Raw genomic sequence first — 19,372 nt, 5'->3', positions numbered from 1 at the left:
AGAGTTATTGAGAAACTAACAGCAACACTAACCTCAAGTATTACTAGAGTTATCGAGAAACTAACAGCAACACTAACCTCAAGTATTACTAGAGTTATTGAGAAACTAACAGCAACACTAACCTCAAGTATTACTAGAGTTATCGAGAAACTAACAGCAACACTAACCTCAAGTATTACTAGAGTTATTGAGAAACTAACAGCAACACTAACCTCAAGTATTACTAGAGTTATCGAGAAACTAACAGCAACACTAACCTCAAGTATTACTAGAGTTATTGAGAAACTAACAGCAACACTAACCTCAAGTATTACTAGAGTTATCGAGAAACTAACAGCAACACTAACCTCAAGTATTACTAGAGTTATTGAGAAACTAACAGCAACACTAACCTCAAGTATTACTAGAGTTATCGAGAAACTAACAGCAACACTAACCTCAAGTATTACTAGAGTTATTGAGAAACTAACAGCAACACTAACCTCAAGTATTACTAGAGTTATCGAGAAACTAACAGCAACACTAACCTCAAGTATTACTAGAGTTATTGAGAAACTAACAGCAACACTAACCTCAAGTATTACTAGAGTTATCGAGAAACTAACAGCAACACTAACCTCAAGTATTACTAGAGTTATTGAGAAACTAACAGCAACACTAACCTCAAGTATTACTAGAGTTATCGAGAAACTAACAGCAACACTAACCTCAAGTATTACTAGAGTTATTGAGAAACTAACAGCAACACTAACCTCAAGTATTACTAGAGTTATCGAGAAACTAACAGCAACACTAACCTCAAGTATTACTAGAGTTATCGAGAAACTAACAGCAACACTAACCTCAAGTATTACTAGAATTATCGAGACAACAGGACCAACGTCGAATCAAATGTAGAAATTTTGCTTAAAGGCTGAAAATTTGTAGGGAACCTTTAATTTGTTCAAATAAATCTTATTTTGGCAATTTGTGTCTGTAACATCTGAGTGAGATGAATGAAGCAGTGGGTGCTGATCTGTTTCCAGCATCAGGATCTCTGCCTACATTCCTGTGTAGCCACCACAGGATCAGGCTGTGAGGAAGCTGTGAATCATTTTCTGGGTGATTTTAAAAATTTCTTGGAAACGAGTATGTATCTATGTACATTATCTTAACATTGCATAACTTCAGATGAGTTCTGTGCAGCGTTCATGCAAACAGCCACGTTTTGCTGTGATTCATTACTCGTACTGGTTGAGAAGCGACTCTGAAGCCAAAAACACAAACCGCTCAGCAGTATTTCGGTGCGGTGATCCCGCTCGGTCCCCACCCTGTGCCAGACTTTTGAAGCCGCTCTCCAAGAGTTTGGGCCGGGCGCCAAATCCGACTGCAATGTTCAAAATGTGGAATGAGAAAAATGTCTCAGCTGTCACATAAATTAACGATTTATATAATTTCTCATGAGAACATTGGATCCAGCTCTGTGATGTTGGCACTGTGCAGGACTTCTTTTATATTTGAGGTTAATCCTGCTGGGATCAAGTATCTTATTCCACAGTGCAAATGATGTGTTAAGCCTTCATTTGAGTCTGAAAACATTGCTACCAGTGAAGAGTGCACTTTTATTTGTTTTAAAAATGTTAAAATAAGATGAACTCCAATGACTCAAGCAAACAAAGAGACTTTGTACCTGAAACCATCAATATTATCTCACCTGACCTGGATGTTTGTGCTTGCGTCGAAATCACATGTTGGCGCTCAACAGAAGCTCAGATTTGCGTGTTAAGGTTTCTGTTCTCTGCAGTGTGCTCTGCAGGGAGGCTTGGCCCGGCGTTGTCATGCTTTCATTAGCAGCTGATTTGGCCATCGTGTGACATTTAACCGACCCTGCTGTGCAGCGGAGAGATTATCAGCCTCCTCAGGTGTCAGTAATGTGATCCAGGCTGTCGTCAACACATTCCTGTTGACCACAAGCTCTCCGCATCCAGCTCTCACAGTGAAAGGGATTTTCATTTACATTTATTCATTTAGCAGATGCTTTTAAAATATGTTGTATATGTATGTATTTTCACCATCCAACCTTTTCGAGTGGTGTCTTCCAGGCAGGGAGTTTTAATGTTTCTTAGAGGAGGTTGGGGAATGTTATGGACGTTAGAAACTGGGCATATTTCCAGGAAGGTGCAGGTGCAGAACATGTTTTCTGACTTGATTCACAAGTTTGTTGCAGCAGCTCAACCAGAGCAGAAACCAAAACAAACTAGTAAAGAAGTGTTCAGGACTGCCTATATCAATATCACATAATTTGTGAAAAACACAATGTGAAAATGCTTCATTACTGCCAAAAATAAAAATTAAACATTCATACTCAACTTGATCATGTTGAACAAACTGCTGGTTACAGTTTGTCTGCTTTTTTTTTTTTTTTTTAAGTTTCTTATTATAAAATTTTTTTAAACGCTTTTTAAATTGTTTATTGGATAAAATGAGTAATTAAATGGTACCACTTAGGGATCTGGTGATGCAAAGTTGTCTTTTTTTTTTCTTAAATTGAATTAATTAATCAAACAATCTATCAATAACAAATTTGTGTTTGCAGCCATAAAAGCTAAAGCTGCTACTAATTATTATTTTATGATCTGAGAATGTGTCTGTTATTTTTTTTCAATTAACTAACTGTTTTTGGCCATAAAATGTCAGAAAATAACAAAAAGTTTCTAGAACATGTTTCCAGAGCCCGATGTGACGTTTTCTAATGTCTTGTTTTGTCTGACCAACATTCCAAAACCCCAAAATATAATTTTTAGTGTCCTATAAGTCTTAAAACAACCACAACCAGAGAGTATTTTTACTTTAATTAAGGACACTAAAAAGGTTAATTTGTTTCCCTGCGTGGTTTTAACTGAATTGAACATAAAGACACGAGTGAACAAACAATATTGCTGTGTTGCGTTTGACTCGCGGTGCATTATTCTCTGTGTCGGAGGTGTCAGCGGCTGAAAACACAGAGGTGTCACATCAGCAGTTAGTTAAGGAGGAATGTTCCTTCCTGCTGTCAGCGTGAGTGTCGGCCATCTGTCGTCCTGCGTGTCCGTCTGAAGACAAACGGGAGTCTGAGTTTCTTCTGAACACTTTAATGACCACATGCTGGGGCAGTTGTTTTCTTCTCCACTGTTCACACCAGCTCAGGCATTTTGTTGACCAGTTGATGTCCGTGCTTCACAACATCTGCCATTTGGTGGACGTGTCTGCACAAAAGTTTTCTCCAAAGTAACGTGTATTTTTAGTTTAGGAGAACATTGTTGGAGTCGAACTGCTGCCTCACTCTACTCAACTCTGGGGTGGTTGGGTACAAATGTTAGCTTGTTAATAAATCAATACTTGGTGATTCAATTTATGTTTTAGTGTCCAAATGTATTCTTAGTTATTTTTTAACTTTTACGCTACAATTTAAATGTGTGTTGACCATGACCAACAGCATGATCAACTGCTGATTATAATAATTATTGAGTAAACTGCCAATCAATTTGTTGGTGTTTGGTCTGTAAAATGTCCAGTGCAAAGTGTCCAGAGCCCGACGTAACATCTTAAAATTGCTTGTTATGTTTAACAGTCCAGAACCGTTAAGATATTTAATTTACTATAATAGCAGACCAAGAAAACCCAGCAAATATATCGCCTTTCCAGCATTTTTACTTAGTTTTCCTAAACGAAATTGTTGCCATTCAATTATCTGTCAATCAGTTAAGCGTCAAATAATTTCAGCTGTCGACGCAACACAGTTCTGACTTTTAAATGTCAAAAACCAAAATAAGAAACATTTGAACCTCTCTGCTGTAGTGAAATATCCAGAAATGTTGACTGTTTTAGTTTATAAGTCTAGTAACAATGTGCAGTTTATTTTCAGCTATCTTAAATAGTTTATTTATCTAATATTCATCTTTGGTTTTAAAGCTTGAGCATTTCTTAACCAGATTTTAGTATAAAACTGAGTAATATGGACAACTTGAAATTAATTAATGATAATATTAGCTAAGATGAATCCTTGTTAATCAATAATGTGCTGACTACAGTGTGGAAACGGACACATGCTAACACTGTCTGCTCATACTGATGTGTGTCAGTAGAAGCATGTGCTGTTGATGGTCCTCCATTCATCCAGTGGTGAGAACTCTTTTATGTTGTCTCCCGCTGCTGCCTTTCACCGAGAGATCAGAGGTCACGGTTCAGGGTCGGCCGCAGAGTGGCGCCGCTGGAGCTGGTGGTGTCTCGCTCAAGCTTACATGAGGTCACGGGTCTTGAAGGTGGGATCCCTTCGGTCCAGAATGCTCCAGGTTTTATTAGTCCTGCTGGATGGATTTATTAAATATGTAGACAGTGACAGTTCTTATGTTATTTGATTGGAATCTGCTCTGTTGGTGTAGTAAAATCAGCTTTAGAGATCTTCGCTTTATGTCTTTTTGAATAGTTGTTGAATATTTTTTTAAATGAAGTGGATGTTAATGAGGTTGCACTGATGCTGAATAAATAAAAGATGTTGAATTTTGGATATTAGCAGTGTCCCGGCAAAAATATCGGCGCCAGAAAGCAAGTTTTCTCTTATAACTGTTACATTTTTAATCACGTCAGTTTGGTAATTTTTGTAAACCTTGATGTATTTGTTATGTCCGTTGTTGGTGGTTAAAGGCTACACATTTAGAAATTTAGAGATGCTAGATATAGTTGGGGTTTGCTCTAACATTGGGGTGAAGCTAAATAGTTGATGGTGATGAATGTGACAGATGAGGGATCAAACCAGCGAGCATCTGTGTGCGGGACGGTAGGCTTGCCCGTCTGTATTCAGAGCTGTCCCGTTGATCCTGAGGTGAGGTGTGGTGAGGTGGCAGGACGGTGTCAGTACGAAGAGTCAATATGTCCATGTTGACTCAGCAGCTCTGTTTGCTCTCAAACCTGAATGGATAATAACAGAGCCGACTTTCACCGAAACTCTGCTGAAATAAACTGTCTCAGTATCGTTTACTCTCGAATATACACAGTTCTTGTCGTCTTCTTCCTCCCTGTGCAGTACTGCACTCAGGGCAGATTAATTTTATACAATGCATTAACGCTGTCAATAAAGCCAAAAACAACCTACTGAAAGCACAGACATGCTTTGTGAAGCTGAGGGAGTTTTATCTCTCTTTATGCCTACCTTGGTGTCCCCTCTCAGTGTGTTATGTCTCCATCTGTCCCTCAGGTCTGGACGACAGCCTGCAGCCGTACATCTCGTCCTTCCAGCAACAGCAGGTGGACGGGGAGAAGCTGCTCAGGATGTCCCACCAGGAGCTGCTGTCTCTGGGCGTGTTGCGGGTCGGACACCAGGAGCTGGTGCTGGAGGCCGTGGATCTGCTCTGCGCTCTGGTCAGTAACTCCTCACAGCATCTTTCCCATCATTGTCGGGGGCTTTCCTCAGCATGAATATTAGTGAAGTGACACACTGAATTTCACTTTTTGTTATGCTTGTTCAACTTCATGTTTGTTTTTTTTAAATTTCAAACAAATGTTTTTGATATTGAAAACAGGGTGATAATAATTAATTCCTCCTATTATTATTTTGTTGTTTTCCTACTTTAATTCAGGATAATCATACTCTCATTTTGAGCTACAGTACCCATAATGCTTTGGGACATGAAACCAGGAAGTATAATGTTGCTCTGGAGCCCATGAATGAGCTGTGGGCCCATATGACTAAAATCTTCTGTCATGGCAGGGCTCAACAATAACGGTGGCCTGATGGCCCGGGGACAAAAAAAAGTAACGTCGGGAAAAAATAAATTAGAAACTCAACATTCTGCAGTTGCTTTGCTGCTCTTGGTGTGCACCGTTGTCCTATCCAGATTTGTAGTTATATGACGCGTGATTGTCAAATGTTATTTCTTTAATCTCAATCAAGTGGCAACCTCTGGGTCTGAAAGTGAAACCATGCAGATGGAACTTAAACCTGTATTCTCTATACCGGCCAGCAGGGGCCGAGTCCACTGGCTGCAAAAAGAAGTCCGGTTCCATTAGAAATAATGGTAAAATGTTGCTACTTCTCAGCTGACTTATTACCTCAGGAAACACTTTCATAATGAGTTTATGGTCTCAGTCGCTAGTTTCAAATATTCTTCAACACAACATGATGTTCATTGAGTAAATTATGGTCCAATTTACGGGACAATAGACGATAATGCAGAGTATGCTTTTGTGCAGGACTACCAGCGCGACTGGTGTCCGCTGCTCTGTGTACATTTTTTTATTAAATGGCTGTGAGCAGGAGAGAGAGCATGTCATGTTTGACTCTGTTAAGTAAATTGTTATATTAACTATTCACTTTTATTAACTGATTACATTTTAGTTTTTTTTTATATCCAGGATGTATTTAATAAACAATTAAACATGTTAACAGTATAACATAATTTATAAGTCTTTGGTTTTGTTGTAACACTGATAAATAACTTTTGGAAGAAGGGCCAGTAAGTTTCAAACCGACTGGCCCAATGGTGCAGCGGTTGGCAAACCAGCTTAGAGATGCATTTACATCACCAACTGTCGCTCTCACGTCACGTGAGAATGTGATAATCATCCCTGCTGCCCAAATCACGTTACCTTGTGAGGCAGCTGGTTTCCGAGATCACACGTCGGACTAATTTCTGACAGGTCGGACGAAATTTTGGTCGGCCGTCGTCAGGCTGTTCCACAGCTGAAACAGAACCACGAATCGATTCCCCATGATCACCGCCTTTTTCTCTCTCAGCGCCTGCACAAAGTGGCAAACTGCATCTGAAAGTGCCATGGCAGCATGCCTGGCTATCAAGTTAACAACCTATACATCAAAACATAGCTAGCTTACCTCCATTTTTCTCTGACAAGCCAGACTGTCCACGTCTTCCTAGTTCATAAACACTGGCGCCTTTTCTTTTTAGAAGTGTCGGTACACAGGTCAGAAAAGTCTGCAGCGGCCAATGGGCCTTTTTATACACGTAAAGTGTGAACACCCAACTTGTGAGCTTTGGCTTTACATCACAGACGGTTTACTCATACAGTGTGAGTTGGCATTAAACGATATATATCATCATATCGCCCAAACCTATGGCCCATGAAGTTGCTTCATGTCTGTCACATGGTCTGATAGCTGTGGTTTGTACTGGGCCTGGTTCTCATGCCAGAGAATGTGCTGATGTAAATATAATGCACTCTGTTAAATCTTTATCAGATGTGGCAACACGCCCACACTGCTGGGTTTAATACTTCTACAGTGCAAAAAAAAAATAAAAATGCAGCAATGGTTTCTGCAGAAAATGTATTTTATTTCTTAGAAAGAATGTTTCTTTGCTCTTAAGAAACATGCATTTAACATGTTTGTTTAATTGTTCAAATTGAAATTAAGTTATCTTGAAAGTCTCTAGATGTTCTTCTTCAAACTTGATTTTTGTGTGAAACAGTGAAAAGACTCGAACTACAATCCCTTAAACCAACTAAATTACCTGAAAACACAAGTCTATCAAAGATTGTCTTTAAACATCAGAAGAAATTGAAACATAACCATATTTTAGATGTGAAATTAGGGTTTTCTCATAATGCCTTCACATTTTTCAAATGTTCAAATTTAATTTTTTTTTTTAACTCAGCTGAAGCCAACCGACCAAGACGAGCAGAATGTTTCTTTCAACCAACAACGTTCTTGTTTATAACAAAGTATTGAACTGCAGACAGAGCTCCTCCGTCAGCTGTTTATGAGCTCTGACTGTGTCACAGTGAAAAGGAGGATTTACAGTCAGTGCTGAGGTTTAATGGTGTAACTGAGCTGAATGGGATCCAGCAGCGTTTTTAACGGGAGCCTGACACTGCTGACAAACAGTGAAAATAAAAGGACCACAGCAGCGAGACAGTTATCAGACACAATAGTAACTACTGTTTAAAGTTGTGTTACTGAAGTTTGTTAAATCTTTTATTTGTATTTCCACCGATATTTGACAACTTGATGGTGATGTTTATTTCAAGATATTTGTTTATAACAAGAGAAAATTGCTTTAAAATATATTTTTTTAAACACCCAAAAGAATCTGGACACTTTGAGCAGATTACTTCAGGGAATCAGGATCATACAATTACTGCTTTGGAAACAGTGATTATTACTATCAACATTTCAAGGAAAAATATTCATTTAAGTTGTAAGACTGAATAATGGTTAAGAAGGACATTTTTTGCAGTGTGGGATTTGTCCAAAAGCTTTATCGGTAAGTGAAAAATGTGCTAATGGGGGTGAGATATGTTTGAGGCTGATATGACTCAGTTCAACTCAAACTAACTGTCTGACTGTGTGTGTAGACAGAGAGACTGGACTTCTGGTACCAGCTGGTCTAGCCTCGGTGTCCGCATTTCTCTTTAGTCATTAAGGAGGGTGGGAACTAAGCTGTGTCTCATTACAGATACTTGGTTAGGCTCATACACTTCTGTGGAGATCAATGATGAAATTAGTTGCCCAAAAATTTAATGGAGTGAAGTGAACTGTAAAGTTAGCAACATCAGCAATGGTATTAAAACCTTCTCGACCTAAAGCCTCCAAATGTTGGAGCATTTCACTCTTCACTCAGCCAAAAAAGTCTTGAGATACTCTGTCACTAGATGAATGATACGCATTGTTAACAGCAGATCAGCTGCACAGATGAGTGCCACGCACACCGTAATGCACACTGTTATTTCTTACTGTGTATATATGTGTCTGGTCCATGGCAGGACTTGATTTCAGTGGAACACTCTGCTGTATGTTTGAAGTAGTATTCATTTAGTATAGCTGAAAGCTAAATAAGAGGCATTGTGTAATTTTCCGATTCATAATCTGAATAGTTTTTTATTATTTGTGTCATTAAGAGATAAATTATAGAAGAAGATGAAGAAGATATACTTTCGGATATCAATCTCAAATCGAACACTTACCGGAAACGACGATCGCAACATTTGACAGATGCATCTTCATCTTCTTCTTTTAATGGCGCATTGCAGGCAGAGCACTATTTTCAATAACAACAATTATAAAAATGTATCTGCTTTTACTTTGCTTTACTTTAGCAATCGCAACCACTGCAGCTTCCTTAGCTGCCATTTTCACAAGTTTGAAAATAGGCTGGAGGCAAGATGGCGACCAGTGAAGGTGAGAAGTGTTCAGCGTTCCACACTCAACTTTTGGATTTTTATGCATACACCATTTCCTTTTAGTGCACTGCATTTTGCCGTAACGGTCAGTCTAAACACACTTAGTTATTCAAAATAGCAAATGTCAAGTATGGAAGAAGGCAAATTGAGACACAGCATTTTAAGTACACATTGAGCAGGAGGCGAGGTCCACCTGGGGAGAGTTCAGAGTTTAACTTCACTCAACCTGCATGTGGGACTGTAGGAGGAAACCCACACTGACAGGGTCGGACATCAAAACTCCATATGTTCTGCCAAAGAGACCAGTTTTGACTATTTATTTCACATGAGAGATTTCTGTTTGATTCTAAATGTGACTTTGAAACATTAACTTAACATTAACTTGTTGCATTTTGAGTGAGTATTTTATGTTGTTGAAAACAACTTGAGGCTTGAAACAAAGTTTTTACCTTTTCACCTTTCTCCTGTTCTTTTGCGTGCTCTCTCTCCTTCCTTTTGTATTGTTTCTATTTTGTACGAGCCTGTTAAATAACATTTAAACATCTGTATCTTTAAATACATTTTTATAGAAACATATTACATTTCATTTAGCTGATGCTTTTATCTAAAGCGACTTACAAATGCTATTTATGTCAAAGGTCGCACGCCTCTGGAGCAACAAGGGATTACGTGTCTTTGTTAGGGACACATCGGTGGATGTGTCACAGTGGAGAATTGAACCTGGGTCTCTCACACCATAGGCATGTGTCTTATCCACTGCTCCATCACCACCCCCACCAGTCCACCAAAGCTGGGCAGCTCCCCTCACATGTCCAACCCTGGTTGGGATGAGGGTCGGGAAGGAGACTTTCTGGTTCTCGTTGACTCCTGACCCCAGTTACTCATCCGTGACAAAATATGCAAACATCAAGGTTCACTTACTAGCTTTTTCCAGGGCTTTTGTCCACGAGACCCAAGTACAGAACTTTGAGACAACAAGCAGGCGGAGGGAGATCTGGTCCCCGCTCAAAGGGCCCTTACTGTTGATGTTTTTGATCCCTGAAACATTTTACTAACTCTCTGGAAATAACTGGACATGTCCTCGCACTGAAGAAAGACACACTAAAACAACTAAAGAGTCATGAAATCTCACAGCCTCTGGGTTAGTTTTCCTGTAAGACTGAATTGAAGGTCAAGTGATGTGTTGTAGGTATTTTTTGAGTTTACTGCTCTCTGGCGTGGAGCAGGAAACAGATGTGACCCCTCCCACCTGTCAGAAAGACCCCCCACCCTTCCCCTGACACACACACACACACACACACACACACACACACACACACACACACACACACACACACACACACACACACACACACACACACACACACACACACAGTGTACAGCCTGTAGAGGAAGAGCCGTTGCATTTTTGTTCCAGCAGCAGTTTCCGTTGGCAGAGACTCAGTCAGCAGAGCTTTTTTCTGTTCTAACTTTTTCCATTCAAACACCATCGGTGTGAAAAGAGCATCGTCATGCTGTTCAGAGTGGTATAACATGTATCTGAGGGCCCCTTGTATTGTTATTAACTTATTTAACATGAGATAAATAAATCTCCTGTTCGCGTATGACGACGGTGCTTTGTGAAAGCTTATTAGTGTTACAAGCCGGACTAAGTTATCTACGATTCAGCGCAGCAGGCTTTTTCAAAACAATCAAGAGGCTGATCAATGAAATAATCATTATTTGTTAAATCTTAATTGTTAATTTGAATCTTTTAGTTTACTAAAGCGAGACTTGTGTGTGTGTTTGGTCAGATTAACAGACTGATGCTGCCTGTTTCACTCTAAGAGAGTCTTCAATATATTCACTCTTTTTTTCGATTGATCTGTTACTTTCACGGTGCTTCACTTCTAACACAATTTGAAAGTTAACTTGAAGCTTGATTTGAACGTGTCGTGTTTCGTTAAGGTGTATTTATTTTTTTCTACAGTGCAGACGGTTGACAGGTGGAATGTCAGTTTGGCTCCAGATGTTTTTATTGGCTCTGAGCTTCACAACGCCTCAAACATCTGAGCTGCCTCGGGCGAGCCAGCGTGTTCGCACCGTCAGCTGACAGAATCAATTACAGATCTGTGTGAGACCAAGTGGAACAAGTACTTTGTAGTGTGGAAACATTCATCCAAAAGTTTGGAAAAAATGTGTCCATGTTGGGTCCTCTTAGACCCCTGGTGTCTGACTGATACTTTCAAGTAAATCTTCAGGAAAGCATGAGATGTTCCAGCAGCATGGCTCTTATTTTTTTATTTTTTATTTTTTTACAAATCAAACAACTGTTAATTAATTTGTCGCCATGGTAACCAAAGAGTCCTTATTGAACATACCTTTTTTTTTTTTTTTATTATTTGATTTTCATCATCGTTCCTGTTGACCGACACCAGTTCAATACTCTGGGTTTGTATTTGATTTGAGTGAGGGTGACGTGTTGTGGAATTGTGTTTTTTTTCTTTTTCTTCAGATCATTGGCATGGTGACTCGTTTGTAGGAATGTGTGTGTGTGTGTGTGTGTGTGTGTGTGTGTGTGTGTGTTTTGGATGGTGAATTGAGGGGGAGGGAATGACGTTCATCAGAGGTCATGAGAATTCCTCTGTATGATGTGAAGGTTGTGGTTTGTGTTTTCTTGACCCAAGCTCGTTGAGAACATTGGTTCTTTGAATATTTCTAAAGGTTCTAAAATCTCTGTTTGCTTAATCTGGTTAATCTTGCCTCGGAGGTCTGAGTCAGTTGGAGCCTGTATTTGTTTTTTGTTTTTTTGGCCTGAGAATGATGCATCACAGTAGCCTTATCTGCTTGAAATGAAGGCATGAATCCAATTTTTACTCTGGCTCTAGAAGACAATATTAGAACTACAAACGAGACCATCCATATGCTGAGTTTTAGCCTCTCACCACCTCTACCTATCTGTGTTTTACACTGTAATATATGGATCGGCTTTAGAGGGAGATTTCCAACATGTTCATCCTCAACAGGGAAGGGTGTAGTGATAACAGGGGTGATGGTAAATGTGGTCTTTGGAGCACTTATAACACCACTATTACAAGATAGAGAATTAAGGCAGCAACATTAATTTCACAGCTTCTAATACTTCTACAAAGTGCATCTTTAACATATAAGATTCCTGTATATTATGCATAAGATGTAAACTCTGTCTTTTTTGTATTTTGGGCAGAACTACGGCGTGGAGTCGGACAACCTGAAGACTCTGGTGGGGAAGATGAGAGCGGCTCACCACAACCTGAGCAGCGCAGTGACGCAGCGAAGGAAGAACCCGGCCTACCACAACAAAATCTCCCATCAGCCCTCCAATGAATTCCTGACCGCCGTGGTTGAGCTGATTGGAGCGGCCAAGAGTCTGCTTGGCCAGCTGGACAGGTGAACACAGACACATTCAGTACATACAATACATATAATATACATAGGAAGGAAACACTCTCTCATACATATCTTATTCAAATGTGTTTTTAGTAGGTTGTCGCAAATATATAATTCCAATTTTATTAAATGTGTTAATCCATAACTGGGCAGCCACTCAACCTGATCTTCTGTTTTGGTTATATGAACTTGTGGATTTAATTAACAACCTTTTTAAGACACCCAGTAATGCAGACTGCCAACTCCCACGAGTCTACGCACTGTTTCTTTAGGAGTTAAATTAGTTTGTGACCTTCTCAAATGTGCTTATTCACTTTGTCGCAGAGAGTTAGATAATGAGATTGATACCACTCTGCATGATAAATATGAAGATGCAACCAGCAGCCGGTTAACTTATCTTAACACATAGACGTCTTAGTCTGGTGTCTTTTAAAGCGATAGTAATAGTTTTCTGCAGGTACACATCAGGAGTGTGCAAGAGAGAAACACAGGACAATTGTCGTTTTCATTTTATTAGTTTTTTTTATATTGAATTAATTTAGGTACATTATTTATTTGTACAAATAAGAAAACACACAAAAAAACACAATGCAGTAAAGAAGTAAAAAGGATTGTGCTGGTGAAACTTCAAAGGGCTTATAAAGATATCTCAACGAAAAAGGAAGAAAAAAATTTGCATCTCAAAATGTATCGGGGAAGAATTTACAAGTTGACTTTCTATAGAAAATACCAGATTTGTGTGATCTGAATGTCCGTCTGTGTGAGTTTTATGGTTCTCTAGGTCTCACTGTCTCTCACACAGTTATTAGCGCTGGCCCGTGTTCACGTGTGCGTCCGTCTGCCTGCTGTTTGACTCCTTCAGTTTTTTTTCTCCGCTTGTTTCAGCTTGAAGAGCATTCCAGCTCACTGCAGCTGTTACACAAAAACACCTGACAAGTTGATGCACTGACGCCCATAACACACCTGACATCTGTCGCGTGTCTGATCACCCACACACACTTCAATAGCATTTTATTGAATCTGAATCGGGTATTGAGTCCAAGTTAGTTATTAGTCTGATTAGGTCCAGCTTTTAACATTTGTGAGTTCAGTATTGTAGATAAGATTAAGACCTTTTCATGGCCAAGAAGGCTCCGCAGTTTTTTTGTTTATTTTTTCCACTTTTGGGTGTTTAAATACTGGTAAATACATTCAGCAGCCTTGGAGCGTTGTGAATCTGGCAATTTTGTCCCAACCATACAAACTCTTGACAGTACCGGCAGGGTTCTTGGTTTTACTACAGGGTACCACACTGTAACATTACCAACATCCTCTCTCTCCAGGACTCCTCTGACCAGCGGCAACAACTTCACCTCCACCAAAAGCAGAATCATCCAGCTGTGCTTGGAGCTCACCTCCACCGTCCAGAAGGTCAGTGTCAGTGTCAGTGAGGCTCAAACATCTCTCTGTTCTCCTCAGTGAGGCCACTGTTCAGACAGAAAATGATCAGATGCTGTCTGTGTGAAGATGCTTGTCAGATTTGTGACCACTGGGACTGTTTCTTCTCAGGCTTTGATTATGATCATGATGATCAACCAGATAACTTCTGGCACATGTACAAAGTCCTTTTGATGATGAATCTCTTTCAGATATCAGTATTGCCAAAACAAGCGAGGAGAAGAGAGAGGTTTTATATTTTAACTAATTAGTCTTATGTTTTTGTACTTTTAGATAACATTTCTTTTTAATTTAAGAAAATGTCTTATGCATCATTTTATACACATTTTCCTTAAATTCATCCTGACACATTTAGTATCTTTGGAAACTCTGAGATCTCCGCTAAAATTTAAATCAAAGATGCTCAGATGAGACACAACCAGTTCAAGGGCAGTGGGGATAGTCAAATCGTGTCCAGATAACACGTATTTAAATTAGCACAAACAAAATATCTTTTGTTCCTGTTCGCATTCCATCACGACGTCCTGCTGACATGTATGTACATGAAAGCAGACTGAGGCTGCTGTAGAAAAGATACAGTTTGAGATGCTGTCATTATTTTTTATTCAGTTTTTTTTATTGTCAACAAATCCTATAAAAAGTCTAAAACCAACAACGTAGTAATCTGTGTCTCAATACTTCTGGACTCTGGAAACAGGAGGAAATAGTGCATTTGTTGGGCACTATTTTCAGCAGTGGATGAATCCACACGTGGTGCTGTTAAATAAAAAGATGTAATGTTAACTTTTTGTTTCACACGGGAAACAAACACTAGCCCACCTGTCCATCTCCTTACTCTGACTTTTGTGTTAAATATCCTACACCTCCCTGTAGTGTTAATAAACAATGCTGCAGGGTTTCCCCCACTGCGTTCAACTATGACACTAAGAGGCTCCCCAGTGTGTTTCAAACTGATGCCAACGTGTCTTGACCATATGTCCATATGTGGCGACTCAGGAGTGACATTAAGTAACTTCATGTGGTTACATTGTCTGAACTTGGCAGTAAAAACAACGGTTTACATGAGATTTTCTTTTTGTTTAGCCTTATAAGTGGAGAGGTGTGATTATTTAACTTGGCATAAAATACTGTTTTGAGTTTGTATAAACCTTGGAAAAAACTTTGGAAAGTAGGTTTTAGGATTCACAGTTGTGGCTGTGCAGTTGGATTTTTTATTTTTTTTTGCATGTTGTCACCTCCCCACATGTGACTTGCAGAGTTTTGTGCAGCATTGAGGCGTCGCCCCGCCGCGCTGTCATGCAATCATCCTGTCAGCCCGTTTACAGGGAGCTGTTATTTCACCGACCACAGGAGGAATCCTCTCAGTGTCTCTGGGAGGCGTTCGCGGTCCCTCCCTCTGGTTTCACTCTCCTGTAGGCTGTCATTTCTCAAATATTTTTTTTCCCGCTGATTCCCCTATTTTTTTTTTTTTTCTTTCTCCCATGCCGTCTCTGTTTACACACTCACGGTTCTTCATGCAGACAGACTTCTGAAAGGGAAAGCTGTCTCATTTGATACCACAGTTTTTTTTCTGGTGTGTCTGTATGTTGAATGTGATGCGTGTGTGAGTTTGTCCTAATATTCATAAACTGTAACGTTCTCACTATTCCCTTTTTAAATTCCCTTTGGTTTGAAAAATGTTCGTGCAGCTCTTGTTTAAAATGAGGAAACCAGTAAAGAGTCCGTGGCGTCAAAGAGTTTAATCATGTAATTTTCTTTTCCTCTTTTTCATCGATTTGCTGCGCTCAATCTTTTCTGTTTGTTGTCCCTCTTCAAAATAAAAGCACAATGACTGTTTATTTTACAAGAAAGAAATTACAATAATATTTCACTCTTCTGTCTAAACTGAAATAATTTTTTTAAATAGGAGTCACCTTATTTCAGAGACAGAATTTCTTGCGTTCCTTGAAAAAAATGCAAATGTTTGTGATGTCCATCTTTCTGTCTCTTTAATTGCAGGACTGTACAGTTTATGAGATTGAGGAGAAGATTCTGGAAGTGGTGAGTACTGATTCTGCTTTTTCCTCTGGTTTGGAGATGCTAATCGGAAACATGTGTGCGTGCACACACACACACACACACACACACACACACACACACACACACACACACACACACACACACACACACACACTTCCTTTTCCGGTCTTGTACTGAGTGTCCTGTGGTGTTCACTGTGTGTGCGTGTGTGATTCTGCAGGTTTGTTTATTCAGCTCAGGACCATCCACTTCCTGTCTTGGATAACGCTTCCTGTTGGTTGTCCTCTAGTTCCCAGAATACTGAAATCACTTTCGCTCCTCGTCAGTTTCTAATGTGACCTCATGACCTCAGACTCCCCGCTAATGAGACCTCAAGTTTTAGATTAGTGGCATAAATTAACACTGACCTCGAATCACTAAAAGGTACACCCTGGTCTCCTTGTGACCATCAGTGGGACAGGCCGATAAATCACAAGTTATTCTTAAAGATCCTCAAAAAGCTGCTAACTTAAATAAAGTTTTATGCTCTTTGTTGTTAGTGCTGTCTTATCCTTAAGGGTGAAATGTTTACACTTTGCTTTGTAGATGTTTACCTGTATGGACTGAACAAATTACAGACATTTGGACAGAACCAGGCTAGTTGTTTCCAGTCGTTGTGCTAAGCTAAGATAAGCTAACCGTCTTGTGGCTCCATCTTCATCTTTGCTGTGAAAGCATGATAATGGTCTCAATCTTCTCATCTCACTCTCAGCAAGAAGCAAATGAGTGTATCTGAACTATTCCTTTTTAAGGTTAGGCAATAACTGTAACTATAAAAGTCCTGCTGTTGGTTGACAACTGCAGCTGAACTTTAGTTCTTTGTTCATGCTAGAATGAAGTACTCTATTAAAAACTCTTTTCCAAAGCTTGCTGTCACATCAGATCCACTCTGACAAACGCCTCTACAAATCTGCACAAAATACTACAGCAAACTGTACCACAGGACACTAAAAATATTATAGAAAATCATCAAAGGAAACCTGTGGCACCTGCCATGTTTTCGTAAAGCAGAGCTGCTGAGCTGTCAAACTATTAAAATGCTTTACTAAATGTAGAGGGGTTCATTTTAGCCTGTTGAAACTGTACATTAAGAAAATGGACTGTTCTTGGATTGGGATCAAGACCAGAAAACCCAACAGGCCTGTTGAGTAATCCATCCGTGCTTTCCTCCACTTTACATGATGATAAACACACTTGAAGGGACAAATGTGAGGAAAAGTTCATGTATTTTGGTTTTGCTGAATTTAGGTAAAAGGCAAGAATGACTCCCTTCTTTCTCTTCTCCATGTGAACAGTGCGAAGTGCTTTAATGTGTTGTATGATGTTGGTAGACAAAGATTTCAGACAGACTTTGTTAATATTTTTGGTGTCCATCTATTGTTTCTTTTCCTGTAGTTTATATGCTCTTTTTAACTCCTAACTAACAACATTGGTAGCAGGTGCCTCTGCTGTTACACAGTGAAAGGCTTTGTTTCAGTTTGTTTGTCCAGGTGATGAAGAGGAAAACGCTGATCTCTAGTTAGTTAGACTGTTCTCCACCGCAGAGACGAGCATGTCATTTAAAAACGGGCAATAAAAATTTGCAAAGCAAATCAAGAAACAAAGAGCGAATTAACTTTCCTGAGGAGCATGCTTTTCTGGTTTACTTGTAATTTCCTGCTGGTTTGTGTTTTCCTGATCACCTCCCTGCTTCCCATGACCTCAGACCCCCCGCGATGTTTCAGAGCTGAGAGTCTAGTCAGTCAAATGGCTCCTGGAAGATCCTCGTCTCTGTTGTTCAGCAAAACCAGAAACTGCAGTACTGCAATATTTAGAGCTTTTTATGTAACACTGCTCTGATCTCTGAGGGGTTCATCAGTCTATTTTCTTCTTTTCATTTTCCACAGAAAGGTCAGGGACAGAAAGCTTTAGTGCGACCACAGCAGGTAGTGATTCAGCGTTTTAGACACATCAGAACGGATGCTTGTCACCATGGGACATAGAAACTGGCACAAGAAACCACCGTGCAGCCAATAACTTCCTCCTTTTTAATAAATCCATCCTGTACACGTTCTCTGATTTCAGCTTATACAGTTAGAAATGTAACTGACTTTTGAAAAGGGTGTTTATCGGCTCGTTCGGTGTACAACTAGGTGTGTAGAGTTTCAGTACAAATAGAAGCTAAATGAAATGTTTTGACCACAAAATTATGTGTTTATATCTTAGAAATTGACATAATTGATTCTAACACCTCATCATGAGAGCTGTCGAGTTTTATTCAAGTCATGTCATGTAAGTTACAGGGCTAAAAAAATGACTTTTAACTATGTTAAAATGGCCTCATAATATTTTTGAACCCAAAGAAAATTCTTCAAATTGTTTGTTTCTCTTGTCCAAAAAAAACAAACAATTTACAGTAAACCATGAGAAGTGGAGCATTTGCAAATTTTAGAACCCACAACCCACAAATTTTGCATATTTGCTTGAAAAAATGCCCAAAAATGATGATTAAATCAGTTATCAAAATAATTGCTGATTAATTTCCTGTAAGTTTGCTTATAATCGATTAATCTACTATTCGTTTCAGCTCTGTGTGTAACTTTATCTTATTAAACTGTCGATGCTTTCTTTCTTGTGTGTGTTTCAGTCCCGATCTCTGAACAGCATATGCGAAAAGACGGTCCAGGCGACCTCTGACCCTTTAAAGAGTGACATGGCCTGTCTGGAGGAGGTGCACATCACCAACATCAAGCCTGGAGAAGGACTGGTGAGCTCAGACACTAACAAAGATCAAACTGCATAAACCAAAGGACAGAATACAAATACAGGGCAGATTTCATCTTTTTCGTTCGGACCACATTAGCCAGACCGTAAGAAGAAAACAATTTAACACGACTTCCCCTGAGAAACACTAACAGGTATTTTAGTGCTTCACCATGAACCACAATCAACAGAGATGAAAAAGAGAAACAGATGTAGGTCCAAAATGGAAAAAACCCACAACCACCTCTGCAGCAAGGAATTATTGAAAAACCATGTGAGATTGTTTGTATAGGAGATTCATATGTGCGTTCTTCAAATGTGTTTAATCTTCCAGGGTATTTACATCAAATCCACTTACGACGGGCTTCACGTCATCACAGGAACAACAGAGAATGTGAGTGTGCTGCTGTTTTCTTGATCATAACTGCTGTGTAAAAACAAAAAGCTGTTTCCAGACATTTAGTCTGGCTCTGGCCCTAAAAGTCATTTATTTTTGACACTTTATGAAGGTTTCTCAGGTTGAAACATCTGAAAAAGCTCCTTCACTGGTAAAACGGTAGAGATGTTGGTGTCATGT

The 19,372-nt window shown here is 39.4% G+C and overlaps 1 protein-coding gene across 1 annotated transcript in view; it reads left to right on the top strand.

Annotated features, from left to right (window-relative positions):
- cnksr3 (cnksr family member 3) overlaps positions 1 to 19,372 on the top strand; it is a 59,222-nt gene that overhangs the window by 16,459 nt on the left and 23,391 nt on the right. The window contains exons 2-7 of the mRNA XM_046061430.1: positions 5,213 to 5,376; positions 12,356 to 12,558; positions 13,881 to 13,968; positions 15,994 to 16,035; positions 18,680 to 18,799; positions 19,130 to 19,189. Of these exons, the coding sequence (XP_045917386.1) occupies positions 5,213 to 5,376; positions 12,356 to 12,558; positions 13,881 to 13,968; positions 15,994 to 16,035; positions 18,680 to 18,799; positions 19,130 to 19,189 (677 nt within the window). The remainder of the gene's footprint in view (positions 1 to 5,212; positions 5,377 to 12,355; positions 12,559 to 13,880; positions 13,969 to 15,993; positions 16,036 to 18,679; positions 18,800 to 19,129; positions 19,190 to 19,372) is intronic.

This window comes from Micropterus dolomieu, linkage group LG10 (genome assembly GCF_021292245.1).
Source record: "Micropterus dolomieu isolate WLL.071019.BEF.003 ecotype Adirondacks linkage group LG10, ASM2129224v1, whole genome shotgun sequence".
Classification (NCBI taxonomy): domain Eukaryota; kingdom Metazoa; phylum Chordata; class Actinopteri; order Centrarchiformes; family Centrarchidae; genus Micropterus; species Micropterus dolomieu.
This window is presented reverse-complemented; position numbering and strand designations above follow the sequence as displayed.